At 37.9% G+C, this 18,513-nt stretch overlaps 1 protein-coding gene across 1 annotated transcript in view; it reads right to left on the minus strand.

Annotated features, from left to right (window-relative positions):
- Nucleotides 1–478: 478 nt before the first annotated feature.
- Nucleotides 479–18,513, minus strand: part of ENTHD1 (ENTH domain containing 1) — a 108,534-nt gene continuing 90,499 nt past the window's right edge. The window contains exons 5-6 of the mRNA XM_036866985.1: nt 13,123–13,518; nt 479–1,083 (exon numbers count right to left, since the gene is read on the minus strand). Of these exons, the coding sequence (XP_036722880.1) occupies nt 479–1,083; nt 13,123–13,518 (1,001 nt within the window). The remainder of the gene's footprint in view (nt 1,084–13,122; nt 13,519–18,513) is intronic.

The following is an 18,513-nucleotide window of genomic DNA, read 5'->3' on the forward strand; positions in this document are numbered from 1 at the left end:
CTTGACATGAGAACATGTGAAATGTATACTCCAGACTCAGTTCTCCTAAATCAAGGCAAAGGTTTGTTAACAATGAACCTCCATACAGATGGAAAATGAAGGGCTTCTTACTACCAATTTATCCAAAAGCTCTAGAATAGTCATTTGCAGTTTGAGGTCTGACCACAACTTTCACTAGTGCTCAATGTATTTTGAGGTAAAGTACAGAGCATGGAAGAATGAAATTCTCTTCAGTTTCAAATGAACTAATATCTAAACCTGAAAATATTATCAAAGGTGATTCTTTGTTTCTGTAAAGAATAAACCACCCAAATGAATTTATTGGTTTGAAATATACTTGTTTAATAAACCTGACAAGGAAAAATCAAACCAACAACCCTATTTTTGCCATAGTAATGAGAATCTATAAAAGGTTAATTTCTTAGTCCTTGGGAAGTGACACCACATGAGTTCTATAAAAAAGTGGCTATTGAGATTGTTAGACTCGATGTGAGCCCCCCTCAGAATACTGGGGAAACTGCAGAGACTTGTTTATTTGTGGACTATTCCCACTCATGCTTACCAGATGGCTATTGATGACATTAAGTTCTTGTATCACCATGCTCAGATCTTCATGTAATTTAACTATTGCGTTTTTCACCTCCCCTAGAAGAACGTTAGTGGAATCGTTTGTTTCAGGCTCCCTAGGCAGGTCTTTGGTTGCCTGAAAACTAGAACAGGACATAGAGGTGAAATGGTCTACATTTTGGGTGGAAAATGCTACCCAATTACTGCTAGAAATAGGACTTGTCTTCTTTTTGGCAGAATCAGAGTTGTCTGGAAGAATTTCCAGTAGGTTGAGGTGGTTATTTTCCTCTTCATCAGAGGACAGTGGGCCCCTAGGAGCAAAAGGGTGATGAACCCTGGCTGTCTTATCTTTATCTTTAACAGAGGCAGAAGAAGATTGTTGATGGGACAAAGTCCAGAAGGAAGGTCCGGCCAAAATTGGGGGTGAGAGATGAACAGACTTCTCTGGAGAGGCTGAATCAGGAGATGACGCGGATAAAGTAGAAAAGGAGGAGGCTCCCTCAGAGGCAGTTGAAACTAAAATGTATAAATGACAGACAAAGATTAGGCAACATACAAATGACAGTAATAGCTAAAATCATTTTACAGTGTAAAATCCTATCTGGTCTCAACTTAAATAAATTACTTAGAATTTTATATGTTAACTTGTCATAATAAGCCCAAATAAACCCAAAGCAGGAAATAGAGAAAATCTAAAGATGTGTTATATATCAATAATACCATGGAAGTGAAACTAAAATAGAAATATCAATATTCATCTTGACTCTCAAACCTTGCCCAATATATTTTTACACTACACTTACCAGAGAGAGCAGAAAAGTAAAGTATTACATGGTATTCTACTCACTGCCAGCATTTTAAGTTGACATTTAAAGTAGAAAGTGTGAGAAACCTGTAACTTAGATTCCTTCATTTTTTTTTTTTGACAGAAAATATTATGGCAAAACGAACAACCAACTACAAGTACCCCACAGTTATAAAACTAGTCTTTTTCTCTTAATGGTCAAATATAGTCAAGACTGAGTCCAAGCCATCTGAGATCCAGGACACTTCAGCACATGTATATAATTTTTTTTTTCCACCAAGAAACTGTAAGTAAAATAAAAAGCATTCTAAGCCTATTTTCCATAAAATTAAAAATTTGATAACGTTTTAAACTTCCCTTCAGGCAAAATCATATTAAATCTCTTCTTTCACACTTCATTCTAAATCATTATTTCCCAAACTGTTCTGGGGAACACTGTGTTCCTTAAGATGTAAAAAGACGTTTTGTGAGAACAGGGCTTCAAAGTCAAGACTAGTCAATTGCATACTGTGCCTCCCATTAGGAGATTAACAATGTCCGTTAGCAGATTTAAGGTTCTGAGAAATCGACAGTACAGCTGACCCTTGAACATGGCGGTTAGGGGCGCTGGCCCTCTGCACATTTGAAGATCCCTGTATAACCTTACAGTTGGCCCTCCATATCCGAGGTTCTGAATCAGCAGATTCAATCAACCTCTGATCCTGTAGTACTGTACTACGTGTTTATTGAAAAAAATCATGTATAAGTAGACCCATGCAGTTCAAACCCATGTTGTTCAAGGGCCACCTGTAATTTATTCAAGTGTTTTCCAAACTTTCTTGGGCACAGAACTTTTTCTTGTCTCCTTGGAATGTCTATTTACATTCACTTATGTCTTAGGTGGTAAAAATTGGCAAATCCCAGTGCTAAAGTCTTTGTAACTAACTCTGGGCTTGTTACTTAAAAAAACAAAACAAAACAAAACAAACTTATTGACTATAAGTCATAGAAGAGGGGAATTAATGCTTACCATTTAGCACTTATCTTTCTATATTAATTTTATTTATTTTACATATTCATGTCCTTCTAAACTAAATTGGACCTCCTGTAAAAAAATGTGGCCAGGGCAGGCAGCTTCTATTTTCTGCTTCAAAGCTCTCTGAGGCCTATCTCCAGTTCTCAGGAAAGAATTCCAATCACAAAACTTTTGGGGGGTGAAATGAGTATTCTCAGCTGATGCAGCAGCAGGACACAAAAAGGAAAGTAGGAACTTCATTAACACACGGTCAAGACAGGACAAGCACACTTAAGAATCTAGGTCAGCCCTATCCAGATATTCTATCCTTGGATTAAAAAGAGGGTACGTGGTAATGGGCATGCCAATGACGAAAGCCTCCGCATATTTGTGTTCTGAGTCACACAGCGACACTCTGAGCTCCACTCACAGCTGTCATCTGACATGTCCTTTTGCCATCCTCCTGTCTTCTATATCCCAGGTCTTTCTCTTTCTTGGTCTACTCTCGTGCTGAAGCAGCATGTTCTCCAGTAGTTCACTGAAAAAGGATGCACGAGAAGTAAAATTTTGAGAACTTGCATGTCTGAAAATGTCCATGTTCTACTTTTAGGCTTAATGATATTTGGTTAGGTAAAGAATTCTGGGTCAGAAATCCTTTCTTTCCGACTTGTGAAGGCAAAATTCCACTGTCTTCTTGCTTCCAGTATTGCTGCTTTGGAGTGGGAGCCATTCCATTCATTGTATATAACTGTATGTAACGGTTTTATCTCTGAAGTTTCATAGAATTTCCTCTTGGTCTGCTGTGTTTGGAGGCTTCTCTGTGTGCCCCAAGGGTGACTTTTTTTATTCATTGAGGTCAACTGAAAGTCAACTGACTTTTAATCAGGAACTCATTTCCTTCAGCTTTAGAAAATTTTCTTTACTGCTTTAATCATTTATTTTCTCCTCTCTGTTTTCTCTGTATTCTTTTTCCAAACCTCTAACTAGTCCAGGTGTTAGACCTCCTGGAATAGTCCTCTAATCTTCATTTTCTCTCCCATCTTCCCTACCTTTGTCTTTGTGCTCTACTTCCTCAGAGAGTTTTGTCAACTTTAGCTTTCAGTCCTACCACTGAGTTGCTAATTTCTGCTCTTATATTTTTAACTTCCAAGAGCTATTTTTTGGGGGTTCTCAGAAATTCTTTTTGTAACACCCTGTTTTTGTTTCATGGGTGCAACATATTCTCTTATCCCTTGTTTCAATGTTCCACATTAGAAGTTTCTTTCAGATGTCTGGAACACCTTGCTGTCTGCTTATGATTAAGAATGAAAAATTACAAAGTTGATAGGAATCTCTGAGTGTAAGTGTGAGACTTGTCAACACTGAGCTTCAGTGTATAGTCATCTGAGTGGGTCATCTGTTGGGGAACCACTAATGTCAGTATCTTTGGTTCTCTCCTCTGAGGGTTATAGGTTCTTGTGAGAACAGTTTCTCTCTCCTGCCTAGAAGGTAATGATCTGGCTCCCGGTGTGCTGGGAGTCTAGCAGGGAAAGGGGACAGGGTTCTCAGCATTCAGCATTTGGTTTGCATATGGTCACTTAATCCTGTAGTGTTTGTTATAGGACCTGCACACTCAACTCTACCTAGCATCTCTCATTTCAGAGACCCTCCACCTACCTTCTCCAGAAAACAAATCTCCAGACTTCTGCCAGAGGTTGTAAGAGTGGGTGAATATTCAGGGCAATTGTTTATCTATTTGGCAAGGAGGAAAAGTCTAAGGATTTAAATTGCTTTTCAAATAGCTATTTTCTAATTCTCTTTATTTAGCACCACACTCCAATAACAACATGTGGAGTAGGCTTTATAACCCCATTTATTTTATTTTATTTTAAAATAAATTTATTTATTTATTTTTAATCTATTTTTGGCGTGTTGGGTCTTCGTTGCTGCACGCTGCACGCGGGCTTTCTCTAGTTGCGGTGAGCTGGGGCCACGCCTCGCCGCGGTGCGCGGGCTTCTCATTGCGGTGGTTTCTCTTGTTGCGGAGCATGGGCTCCAGGCGTGCAGGCTTCAGGAATTGTGGCACGTGGGCTCAGTAGTAGTGGCTCTCGGACTCCAGAGCACAGGCTCGGCAGTTGTGGCACACGGGCTCAGCTGCTCCGTGGCACGTGGGATCTTCCCGGACCAGGGCTCAAACCTGTGTCCCCTGCATTGGCAGGCGGATGTTTAACCACTGCACCACCAGCGAAGTCCCTATAACCCCATTTAAAACATGAGGCAAAGGAATCTCAAAGAGGCAAAGAAACTTTCCCAAGATCACAGGACTAAAAAGGGGCAGAGATGAGACTCAAATTCTAGTCTCTGATGTTAAACCATATAATCTAACCCACTAAGCTCTAAGTCCACACCATTCTACTATATTATAATTATTTTTACAGTATTAGAGAATTATGTTAAATTCTGGATATAAAATTGAGAAGGCAGGCAACCAGGATGGTGAGGGAATATGACAACCATTCCTTACATAAAGATATATAAGGAATGGTTGATGGATATGCAAATCTTTATTCAAAAAGGGATAGGAAGACAAAGGGTAAGAGGCTATATTTGGTTATTGGAAAATAGTCACAAAATCTTAGTAATATTTATCTCCCTTTTCTCATATTGTGCACAAGTTGGAACTGGGGTTAACAGGTGAAAGTAATAGTAAAAGAGATTTCAGTCCAATTTAAAAAAGAAAACTTTCTAATAGTCATGGTTTTCCACACATGAAATGAGCTGCTTTGGGAAGTGGTGAGTTTCTTGATACTCATGGAGCTCATGCACAGCGTGAATGACCGTTTGGCAGGAATGTTTCAGGCCAGATCAATGCATCATGTGACAGAACTATATATCCTTGGTGAGATTCTAAGATTCTAGGACCCAAAACACATATGTTAAGAGTACTAAGAAACTATTCTAGAAATAATTCACTCTGGTCAGGAAGAATGATTTCATAAGGAACATTTAAGAAGGCTGGGAGGAAAATAATATTTGAGTCAAATATTAATATCATGTTATCCATATAAAGATAACACAGTTATGACAGTCACACACGTGTGATGGGATGAATATCTGGTATTCCACTTCATGTGTAGTGTTTCTCAGAGTGTGGTTCCTGAACCAGCAGCAGCAGCACCTGGTTATTTGTTAGAGATGAACTTCTTGGGCCCCACCCCGGACCAACTGAATCAGACACTTGCGGGGATGGGTTGGGCTCAGGAAACGGATTTTTAACAAACCTGTGTTTCTGTTGCATGCTCAGGTTTGAGAATCACTGCTTTTTACTGTATGCCCACCCTCCTTCTGCTTTGTAGCTACAACTGCTGAGTAAATAGCTTCTCACTATTTACAGTTCTGCAGCTTTGATTCATAGGCTACAGGATGCTTTTGCTCATAAAAAGCCACTTCATCTCTAATTGCTGCAGGCCAATTTACTTTTGTTTCCAAACACGCTGCAGCTGTGCCAGACGCTGCACACTGCACTTCAGGGTGCATCTCCCTGCCTGTTTAGTGACCCTTCTCTGGCTCATTAAGGAGGTTATTTGTTAACAAGCATCCTCTTCATACAGTCCACCCCCCAGAGCTGAAATGCAGAGAATATTGCAAATAAGCTGCAGTAAATGGCTGGTTGTAAAAATCTCACTGTGTGATACATGCATGCTAATGAATGTTGCACTCACTTGAATATATATAGCACTGACAAAATTATTCCAAATGCTGATGTGTTATCTCTAACTTTTTATACTCACGAATAACATTGGGTCTGTTAATTATCATATTACAATTTTTAACTTAAAAAGCATTTGGAAGTACTGGGCTGCAAAAATAAGATGACAAATACACTTCTGGAAATATTTAAAAACTCTCTTTAGCAGTAAATGGAAATTTTTCTGCTAGCAGCAGGTCTTTGGTCAACTAAACAGTTCACTGTACAACAGAGGGATTTTTTTCTTTTCATTCTCCAATTCATCTCTTTCAGTCTTCCTCACTGATATATAATGGCTGTCAAGTTACCTACACACATGAATTAAACTATTGTGATTTTGTTCTATGGTTAAAAAAATGAGACATTTACAAAAATCTTCATAACAGAATTATTCATAACAACCAAAAAGTGGAAACAACTCAAATGTCCATCAACTGATGAAGGGATAAATAAAATGTGTTTATCTATACATTGGAATATTATTCAGCCATAAAAAGGAATGAAGTACTGATTTATGTTACAACATGGATAAACCTTGAAAACATGATGCTCAGTGAAAGAAATCAGTCACAGAAGGCCACATATTGCATGACTCCATCATATGAAATGTCCAGAATAGACAAATCCAGAGAGACAGAAAGTAGATAGTGGTTGCCAGGGGCTGGGGTGAGGGGGACTGGGAGTGACTGCTCATGTGTACAGGACTTTTTAAAATTAATTAATTAATTAATTAATTGATTGATTGATTTTTTGGCTGTGTTGGGTCTTCGTTGCTGCACGTGGGCTTTCTCTAGTTGCAGCGAGCGGGGGCTACTCTTTGTTGTGGTGTGCAGGTTTCTCATCACAGTGGCTTCTCTTGTTGTGGAGCATGGGCTCGTGGTGCGTGGGCTTCAGTAGTTGTGGCATGAGGGCTCAGTAGATGTGGCTCACAGGCGCTAGAGCACAGGCTCAGGAGTTGTGGCGCACAGGCTTAGTTGCTCTGTGGCATGTGGAATATTCCCGGACCAGGGCTCAAACCCGTGTGCCCTGCCTTGGCAGGTGATTCTTAACCACTGAGCCACCAGGGAAGTCCCTGTACAGGACTTTTGAGGGTCATGGAAACGTTCTGGAATCAGTAGTGATGGCTGTACAACTCTAGGAATATACTAAAAACCACTAAATTGTCCATTTTAAAACGGTGCATTTTATGGTACATGAATTAGATCTCAGTTTTTTTCATGTAATATTTGAAATTTTACTTTTAATGCCATTATTATAAATAAGCTACACAAAAGAACCTGATTTAGGAGTAACACAGAGAAATGCTAATAAGTCTGCCTCATTATAAGTGATTATAAATCACTTATGCTACATTTGTATTAGGAAAATTGGATTACTGGATTAAAGGTGAGTTTACTCACTTACCTATGAAGTATAAGTTTGGTTCACTAAATTAAAAAAATCAAATCAGTGTGTCTTTTTGTCTGTACAAAAGCAGGCAGGGGCTGCGCAGCTGGAAGAGCTGTCGGGGCCGTGTCTGGGGGACAGGGAGCACCTGTGCTGTGACTTCCCCGGCAGGTGATAAGACTCCCCTCTCCCTTCAATGCTCTGCTCTGCGCGGTGCTTCTGAATCAGCCTGACAAGTAGCTCAGAGTTAGCTGAGATGGTCTGCAGAACTGTTTTCTATCACTTTCCCCATTTCTTAGGGAAATTGTTAATTGTTCTAGCTCTGAAGGCTTTTATAGCCCAAAAGAAAAAGGTATGGTTAATGAGTCCTTTGTGTGTGTGTCATGTTTGGTTTCTTTCCCCAGCAAAGGTGAACTGAAAAACAGCTACAAAGAACAACTACTGCTGAAATTCAGAGTAAGAAAATGGAACCGATGAGACAGAAAGAAAGGACGAAGCCAGTGAGAATGCTCACAACTATCGCAACATGAGAATGTATAGATTTTTTTTTCCTCCCCCAAATTAGAAAGTAAAATCCAGTGCGTCTAACACACTTACCCTAACTGTGGCTTATGAGCCTATAATGAAAGCTGCCTACCACCAGATCTGGCTTCTAAGTACTTACTAGCTCCTTCTTCCTTTTTAGCGTGCATGATAAACTAAACGACTAACGACCTAAAACAATAGTTTGAGCTCTAAATAAACAGAGAAGCAGAAGGAATGGGCTGTTCTAGGAACAGAGCTATTTATCATCAAAGGGTCAAAGGAGGTCGCTGCAGCAAATCCATCCCTCTCATTCAGTAAAGACACTGAAGTGTATTAGGTGGCTGCCTCAGACAGCCTCCCTGATATTTGCAAACTGCTAAAATATGAGTGTGCAAGTATTTTTCAATTTGCCCAGCTCATTATCTCCAAAGAGTTTATAACGTCAGACCTGGAGCCTTCCTGTAAACAAATATTTCTTAAAAGAAAACCAGGAAATAGGTACTATCTTCTTTATCCTCCGTCATCTGAGACTAGCCACCCATCCTGGCCTCATCATTTCTTGAATTCCTCAACCACAATGACCTTCAGCCATTCCTCTGAGTATTCCCTAGAATATGTCATCACTCACAACTGCCCTACTCTGAAATCTTGTTTTCCAAGACTACTTTTCTTCTCAATTACTTCCAGCCTTTTAGATTCCTTTTACATTCCTTTTAATACACCTACACTTTGGCCTCATTGAGACAATAGATGCAACGATCCTTCTATTTTCTCTCTGTCAGTGCCTCCCGGTTCTGGCTCCTTTCTTGTCCAGTCTAGAATCCCAGGATCCATCACTTCAGCCATTCTCTAGCTACCCCCTTGCCAACACGTCTTCTGCCTTACCTGCTACTAATTCCTAGTTCAGGAGTCAGCAAACCTTTTATATAAAGGACCAGAGGGTAAATCTTTTAGGCTTTGTGGTACATACAGTCTCTGTTTGAACTACTCAGCTCTGCTGATGTAGCACAAAAGCAGCCAAAGACAATATGCAAGCTGAGTAGTGTGGCTGTTTTCCAATAAAACTTTATTTACAAAAACAGGCTGTGGACCAAGAGGCTGCAGTTCCCCAATCCCTGTCCTAATCCTATTTCAATTTAAATATCTACCCTTTTCATTCCTATCCCTGGGATGCTCAGCGCTACAGGAGAAAAGCACAGGCGGCTGCAAATCTGGATTACAAATTACTACTCCTCCGTCTTCTCAGTGTCTTATCAGCTCCCTCTTCCATTCTCTAGATTGGCTGTTCTAAATCTCCAGTCTCTTCACAGCCCTTTTACCACTCCAAACCCTCAGGCTTGGTAGGTGACCTCAGACAATAAGATCCTGAGGCCATGACACATAGAGTGTGGCCCACGAAGGCTCAACGCATTTAAATTATTAAAAACAACAGAACCCTTCCCTCACATCTGGTACAGCCTTTCTCCTCTCTCCTTGAGGGCCCGCAGCATGAGGTGACTCTCTTTCTGGTCTGGATTCTAGTCTGCCTTCCCCACATCCTGCTTCATCTTGGGATCTCTCCCCCTACCTCACCCACCGGCTCTTGTCTCCTTTCTCTCACGTCGAATCCTTTCCTATAACGGCCTCTGTGTTCCATGTGGCAGTGCCATCATGACTTCTGTCCTATAGATGGAGATACTGACATGCAGAGAGGTCAAGGGCCTTGCCTAAGGTCACACAATTAGTGGTTGAGCTGAGATTATGAACCCAGGCAGTCTGACTCCAGAACCTGTGCCATTAACAACTATGCAATTCAGCCATTCTTTGTGCTATGTTGTGATGTAATTACATTTACACAAGTTTTAAAGCCCAAAATACAGTATTAAAATTTTTTGCTTTAAACAGTTGTATGTTACTTTTCAAATTAGAATTAAAAATAAAATATATAGTATTTTATATTTACCCACATATTTATAATTTCCAGTGTTCTTTTATTTTTTCCATGAGTCACTGGGGTCTTCCCTTACACATACAGTTTAGCAGTCAGTCAAGGATTTGGGCAGACTTTATAAATGGAATCTGAGACTCCATCTGAGTCTCCCTCGCTTTCAGGGTTTCCCTCATAAATTTTCAGCTTCTCTCCCAGTGCTGAACTCTCTCTTTTGACGTCTCAGGCCATGTGAACTGAACAGTACCCTCAAGGTATTAATTTCAGTTACTATATTTTTCAGCTTTGGAATTCATGAATTCATTTGATTCTTTTTTTATAGATAGTAGTATTCTATTCTGATGAAATTCCCCATCTTTTCTTCTGTTTTCTTGATTATATTAATCATAATTATTTTAAAGTACTTACCTTGAAACTTCAGTATCTTGATTATTTGTGAGTCTCTTTCTGTTGTCTGTTTTCTCCTGTATTTCTGGTCATTTGTTCATTTCCTGGTATGCCTGGTAATTTTTTGTTGAATGCCAAACATTATGCATGAAAAATTGCAGCAGCTCTCAAGAAAGGATTTCATTGTCTTCCAGACACTTTGTTCTAGTTGAAGTTCGGTTTCAGCATTTGGGAGGGCTGTTCTATTTCTGGCTTGTCCTTACTCCTAGAGTGTACTTCTGATGCTTAGGGTGTAGCCTGTTAGAGAGCCCAGCTGAAAGCACAGAGTATTTACCAGAGCCCCTACAATTTGGCATATCCTGAACTCCAACCTCTGTCTCTTAGTGCCACAAGATTATGAGAATCTCTGATTAGCTCGTCAGCCTCTTCCCATTTAGGATGGCTAAACCGGTTGGCTGCTTCCCATTTCGATTCTCGGCATCTTATCCAGAACATGAGTTTAGCAGCAGGCAAATGTAACAGTAAGAAGTTATACAAAGACTTATGGACTTTTTCTCTGTGATTCCCTTCCCTCTGGAATATTGGCCCCTTGAGTCCCTGAAACCTTGGAAGTCCCAAACTCCAACCCTACCTCCCAAGCTCAGTGAGACTGTGGAAAGCCCAGGCCTCTAATTTTCCCTCAGCTTCTATCATCCTGCTCTGCTAATAAGCAAACAATGCAAGCGGGGAAAACTGAGGTGAATGTGGGACCAACTAAATGTGAACTAGTTTCCTACTCTTCTCACATCACTTCTGACACCAAACGTGTGGGGTTTCCACACGAAGGATTTCTCCTGTGCTCTGTGGACACCCAATTGGGTGTCCTACAATTTAATTCAATTCTGACACTACCCAGAGTTAGTGCAGACCCCAGAGATTAAGGGTTTAAACCCTCAAGACTGCCCCCCATTTCAGATGCCAATTGCAAGTTCAGGCCTCCTCTATTTCTGATCTGTTGACTATAAATTGAAGGATCCCATGGTCCCCTCCTTGGGTTTGATAATTTGCTAGAATGGCTCGCAAAACTCAGGAACATGCTTTACTTACTATTACTGGTTTATAAAGGAACAGCCAAATGGAAGAAATGCATAGGGCAAGGTATGGGATAGGGGCACAGAGCTGCCATGACTTCTCCAGGTGTGCCATCCTCCCAGAACCTTTATGTGTTCCCCAACCAGGAAGCACTTCTAAACCCCGTTGTTTAGGGTTTTTACAGAGGTTCCAATACGTAGCCATGATTGACCAAATCATTGGCCCCTGATGATTAACTCAGCATCCACCCCGTCTCCTCTCCCCACAGGTCAGGGGTGGGCTTGAAAGGGCTTATTATGAATAACAAAAGATGCTCCTCTCTCTCGTATCACTCAGGAAATTACAAGGGTTTCAGGAGCTCTGTGCCAGGAATCAGTGATGAAGACCAAATATATATTTCTTATTATATCACAATATCACAATCCTTTTTCCTAGGATCCTGACCCATCATGTGTTTTCTACCTTGGTTGTTTTACGATGACTTCTAATAGTTTTCCAGCTTTAACCGGTATTTTTGGTGGAGGATTAGACTAATGCTATCTACTTCATTTTAAATAGGAGAAGAAGTCTTCCTTGTTAACTGGTTTTAGAGGAACTTCTTGCTAATTTTTATAATTAAATGTACTTGGTACACAAGCAGTGACCAAAATTTATTTTCAGTTTTCTTTTTGTGGTATTTGTGAAAGAAATGAATCAAAATAACAACTTCCCAGGGGATAGCCATGCACATAAACTAACATGGCCGTCATAACCAGTACTAATTGGGTTCTCCATCAGCAGTCTCAGCAGAAAAGTTGATCTGGTGACAAAACTAAGAATTAGTCTTATTTTTAGGCTACTCAATTCAAAAAAATTCTGGAAAGAGCAGTAAGAAGAGTCTTTTGTTATTCACTGGCCTTACTAGCACCAAGATAAATTTCTTTAACCTCAACATTTTGGCTTCCATTGTTTGTATTTATATTGTACTTCTGACCTGAATTTGAGGCAGTTTAAAAGATTTATATTAAAAACTTTATATTTATATGAGTTAGTTAGCATTATCATATATAAGAATCAATAAACTACTTAGTCTTTGAAAAATGCACCAGCAAACAAGTTATTCTTTTACTAATTAACTTTACAGAAGAAAGTGTAATTATAAAAATGTAGGATTTAATATCTGATGGCCAACGACCTGGAATCTCAACTGGCTTTATCCTTTATTATCCAGTCTAAAGAATACTGCAACCCTCTTAAAGTTTTGTAAGACAGAAAAGGGAAGAGATTCTCCACCTGTTTTTGGAATCAGTACACAGCTCTTTTAAAAAAGGGAAAACACACACACACATATTCATGTGTTCCCATATATATATATATATATGTTCCCATATATATATATATGGGTGTGTGTGTGTGTATACATTCCGATATACATACTAACCAATTTTTTTCATATAGTTTTTTAATAATTAGCCTAAATGTTTAACAGGAAGCTCTTCTTTAATGCTAGTTCTTTCTAATTTGTTCTGCATCAAAACTGTTCAGAACGTGTGCTTCAATCAAGCACTTGTAACCCACAAAGATGAACTGCTATTAGCCCTTTAATAAACAGGGACTTTCCCAGCTCAAGTACCTCTCTTAATACCAATGGATGGAGAGTAAAAGGAGGGAACAAAAACAGGAGGCAGAAAGCAGAGAAAAGTAAAAGAAGAGTACTTCAAAAGAGGTTTTCTGCTTGTTTTTTGTAGACTCACCCCATGTGGTTAAGGTCTTGAGGTTTTCACCCTCCGTCTGAACCAGGCCGGATTCTGTTGGTTTCTGATGGTCCTTACTGATTACAGTCTCTTTCACTGGGTCAAATGTTTTGAATGAGGGGGAGACATAGAGTGTCTCCACAGAGCTCTGGTTATAGAAAGTAGAATCCGACTTTGATATCCTTAAATTAGGGTTGATGAACTCTTCTTTACTAGATGGCCAAAATGCTGGTAAAGTTGTCAATGTTTCAAAACTTTTTGCAGGTGGCTGCTTTTCTAGAGACGTTTGCAAAGGGTTTTCTATTACAGTATTTGTAATGGTACTGTCTGATTTCTTGTCGAAACTCACATTTGTCTGCAGAGATGGGCTTTTTTCTGAGGGAACAGGCACAGCATCTGTGAAGTAACAAATAAGAGCTGTAAACAAAAAGTAAAACTGAAAATACTCTATTTCAAATTTACTGCATTTTTAATAATTGGATTTTTTTTTATGCCATAACAGAATTCTCTCCTATTTAGTCGTTTCTACTTTCTTACTATGTTTCTCTTCTGTCTATATAAAGTATACCCAAGCTATAATTGATGCACTAGTCATTTGGTGGCTGTCTTCTCTCTCTCTCTCCTCACTGAAGCCAAGGCAAGGAAAGCTTCAAATAACTTGTCTTTAAATATTTCTCCCTTCACCCACTTATCTGTCTCTGAAACCACTATATTTTTAGTGCCTTCAAACTTTCATCTCTAACAAGATAAACTAGAGAAAATATGCCACATCATACTGGTCTAGCCTTACAGAACCCCCAGCTACAAAAAAGCCTTTTTCCCCAGAAATAAAAAATGTCTTCCCACCCCAGTGTCTATACAAAGCTGTAAAAGAAAATCACTTTCTTAGATAGCAACCTAATTTTAATAATAAATCTCTGTGGGAGAAAAAAAGCAATTTTCCAGAGCAGTTGTGATGATTACTAAAATGTAAGTTCCATCAGGTCAGGGATCTTTGTCCCTTTTATTCATTAATATTACCAAAGTACCTAGAATATAACGGACAAAGTACCTGGAATACAACAGACAAATAATATTTATTACAAATTGAAGGAATTGAAAGAATGGAGAGAATCTGAAATTTAGGGTGGGTCTGATATGGAAATATTATTGAATATGAATTATGAGCCTGGTCCAAGTTTCTAGATGCAAATTGTTATCAACACTGTCAGTGCTAGAGACTTGCTCTCAAATAGTTTCATCTGAAGTTGGATATGGAAAGAAAGAAAACTGAGAGAGGGCAAGAGGAAGACTGTCTCATTTGAGCTCCCAAAAGAGAGGAGGCTACCGGAATTACGTAAGTTGCTATCAAGTGTTTACATATGACAATGTGCATCACAACATACCTCATAGTGTGCACTGAGATGCTTATTATCATCACTTGCAGGCTCTGAGTTATTATAAAGAAAAACAAATTTTCTTTGACTCTAACCTTCCTTTCCATTTTCATCCACAGTTGGAGGCTAACCTGGGCAAAAGTGCTGCTGGTTTACCACAGAATCAGACAGTTCAAGAAACCTAAATCATTAGCTCTACCAGGAATTCCATTTTTCCCCAGCCCTCTCATCTCCAAACTTTTTCATCTTTTAAAACTCAATTCAACTACTCTCACCTTCTCTATAAAGGTTGCCCTGATTTTTTTCCTCGCTTTATCCTATTATTGTTTATCTTACCGTATCCTGTTTGGAGCCCTGTGAGCAGTTGAAACACTTCATCTTGTTAACTACAAGTCTGGCTGCCTACCTGAAAACAGGCTCCTTGAGGAAACCTTGCTAGGAGTTTTCTTTATACCACAGCACACAACAGTGCCATTCCCATAGGATGTGTTTGATAAGTGCTTGTTGAGTGAAAAGCCAAACTGAAGCACAAGAATAAAAAAAGGTAATGCCTTTGTTTTTTAAATTGAATATAGTTTAACTACTTAATAATGATTAAAGGAAATGGAAAATTGGTAGATGAAAATAACTTCTAAAACATTCCTGATATGCATATGATCAAGTTATACCTAGCTGATAAAGGTTCTTTAAAAAATTAATATATTCTTAGTAGAATACGAGATCAATGGTATCCCAAAGTGCATGTGTACATCACCAGATTGACATAAAAGCATTCCTAAAAAGTGAATTTTAGTTAAATATTTTTCCATTGACTTTCATTTTTCTTAGGAGGAAAGTCTTTCTATAAGTAATGAAATCATCTTGAAATTTAGCAATATGTAAACTAAGATAATTCAGAGTGACAGTGACTTTCTGATGACAATATTCATAATAACACTCCATCTAAATCTCAGAATTGGGATGTATAAAGTCATCTGTATAACCATAATTTTAAAGTTTAGTACAAAAGTTTAAAATTACAAAAGAACAAAAAAAAAAATCTTAAAATTCAATGAAAAAAACCAGACTGGAGTCATTATGTTTCTATCAGCCCTCTTTCTCAATAGTCCAGAAAGAACAGAATGCAATCTTCTGGTTGCTTCGACTTTTTAAAAAACTGATAACCTTTTAAAATGAATAAAGTACTATGATCTAAAAGAGAAAGCACGATGACAAATCGAAAATAATGATTTTAAATGCACAGATTACCTAAAAGAGAAAAATCTTCACTTAAACGGAAAGCTAAAGAGGCCTGAAGATTCTAGACAGCAAGTTGTACTGGGTTTCTATGCCATCAGCCGTGTTTCATCCCTGCTCTTTCTGTGCAACATGACAAACTGATCCTCTTCAATTCAATCTCTACTTTAGTTATTTATAGTTCACGTTAAAAAAAATCCTGCAAAAATTCCCTCTTGTTTCAGTGACAAAGTCTACATGCCTTGGGTTTAAAGGCCCTTCATTGCTTATTTTCTATCGTTACTCAATAGGAAACTAACCCTCAGTCAGGCCATTCTCTTGGTTACTCACACACCCCATGTTCATTCAGGTCCCTTTACCCTCATTCTCCGTGTTACTCCATCTTTCTTTAGCTTTATTACCATTGATTTCTCACCCTGCACTCCAACACTGGAGCACCCTCCCCGTTCTCTGTCTATTTAAATCCTACCAATTCCTCAAGGCCCTTCTCAAATAATTACTACTTCTGGAAGCTATTTCCAGTCATGTCTATCGCTCAATCCTAATCCTTCCCTTCTGTGAAATAGTATTTATTTCTGTAAACTCGTTTTTTCACTGAATTATTTGCTGTATAGAGCCTATCACACACCATATTATGTTCCTGCATTCTGACTTCATAGCCTCCACCATGCTTTTGCCTATAGGAGGTGTGCAAATATTTGTTAAATTTAATAATTCCTTAATTAGTAAATTATCTAATATCAATTTTATATGTTGACTTTGTGTATAACAATGTATAGTGTATGTGAAGCCTAAAAATAAGAATGATCAATCAATGATCAATCAAGAAACGCTTGTTGAGCACTTACTGTTTGCACTGAACTGTATTAGATTTTAGAGACATACTTAAGAGGAAGTCAGAGTTCTAATTGTCAATGAACTTAAGAGCAAGTGTGTATTTTATTGAGACAGATAAGTAGATAGGTAGAAGGAAAGAATATATATACATACTTGCATGTATATACACACAAAGTGCCAAAGACATAAAAATAACTAATAATACAAGTTACCAGTTCAATTTCACAATGTATAGGAGACTGCAGCTTCTCAATAAATGAGTGAATATAAAGTATACATTTGTTTAGCAAATGGTCTTTTTCATGGGAAAAAAAGAAAGTATTTGTATATTCGTATACAGATTTATATAACGTAAACTGAACATGTTTCAGTTTGGGTTCCCCCAAAAGCAGACTCTGAAAAAATAACTTAGATGCAGGTAGTTGATTTGGCTGGTGACCTCAAGAGCACAAGTGAGGGAGTAGAAAGGTAAAGCAAAAAAGGGGCAAAAGCCAATAAACTGTATTAATTACCAGATTATAATATGTGTATATATATATATATATATATATACACATACACACATATATATTGTGCTGAAAGGAAAAGAAGACTGTCAATGCAGAATTCTATATTCTGCAATAATAATGTCCTTTAAAACTGAAGGCAAAATAAAAACATATTCAGATGAACAAAAACTAAGAGAATTAATGGCTAGCAGGCCTTTATAACAAGAAATGCTAAAGGAAGTACTTCAGGTTGAAGAAAAATTATTATACCAGATGGGAAGTTGGATCTTTGGGAAGGATAAGGAGTGCTAGAAATGGGAAATATTAAGGTAAATATAGAATATTATTTTTTCTCTTAATTTCTTTAAAATATATGTGACTGTTTAAAAAATTATAACACTGTGTGTGAAGTATTACAACAAATGTAAATATAATTTATACTACAATTATGGCATAAATGATGGGGTAGTAAATTAGACCTATACTGTTGCAAGATTCTTACATTTTATGCGAAGTAGTGATGCAATGGGACTGCACAAAGTTCAGGATATATAAATTAATCCCTAGAGAAACCACTAAAATTAATACAAAGAGGTATAACTAAAAATCCAGTTGATAAATTAAAATGGAATTCTAAAAAATATTGAATTAGCCCAAAAGAAGGCAGTAAGGAAAGAACAGAGGAACAAAACACAGATGGGACAAGCAGAAAATAAAATAGTAGACCTAAATCCAACCATATCAGTGTTTTTTTCAGTCACATTTTCCAGACTGGATAAAAAACAAGATCCAATTATATGCCGTATACAAGAGACACAGTTTAAAAACAAAGTCACAAATAAATTGAAAGTAAAAGGATTTTAAAAGACATACCATGCAACAATAAGCATTAAAAAGCTGAGTGGCTATATTAAGATCAGATAAAATAGGCTTCAAGACAAAGGGTATTATTAGAGAATAAAAGGGACAGTTCATAATGACAAAAGAGTCAATCATCTGGAAGATATAAACATAATATGTGTATGTAGATGTATAACAGAGTTTCAAACTAAATGAAGCAAAAACTGATAAAATTAAAGAGAGAATTAGACAAATCCAACCAAATCACAGTTGGTAATTTTGATACCCCTCTCTCAGCAAGTGACAGAATACACAAAATATCAGGATACAGAAAACATAAATAACACTATCAACTATCATGACTTAATCAACATCTATAAAGCACCACACCTAACCACTGTGGAATACACATTTTTTGCAAATTTGCAAGTATACATGGTATGTTTACCAAGATAAACTATATGCTGAGCCATGAAACAAACCTCAATAGACTTTAAAAGCTTGAAATCTTATATTAACTTCTCTGGCCAGTGGAATTGAATTAGAAATAAATAATAATATACCCAGAAAAAACTCCCCAATATTTGGAGATTTAAAAACACACTTCAGGGAAT

Source organism: Balaenoptera musculus, chromosome 10 (genome assembly GCF_009873245.2).
Source record: "Balaenoptera musculus isolate JJ_BM4_2016_0621 chromosome 10, mBalMus1.pri.v3, whole genome shotgun sequence".
NCBI lineage: Eukaryota > Metazoa > Chordata > Mammalia > Artiodactyla > Balaenopteridae > Balaenoptera > Balaenoptera musculus.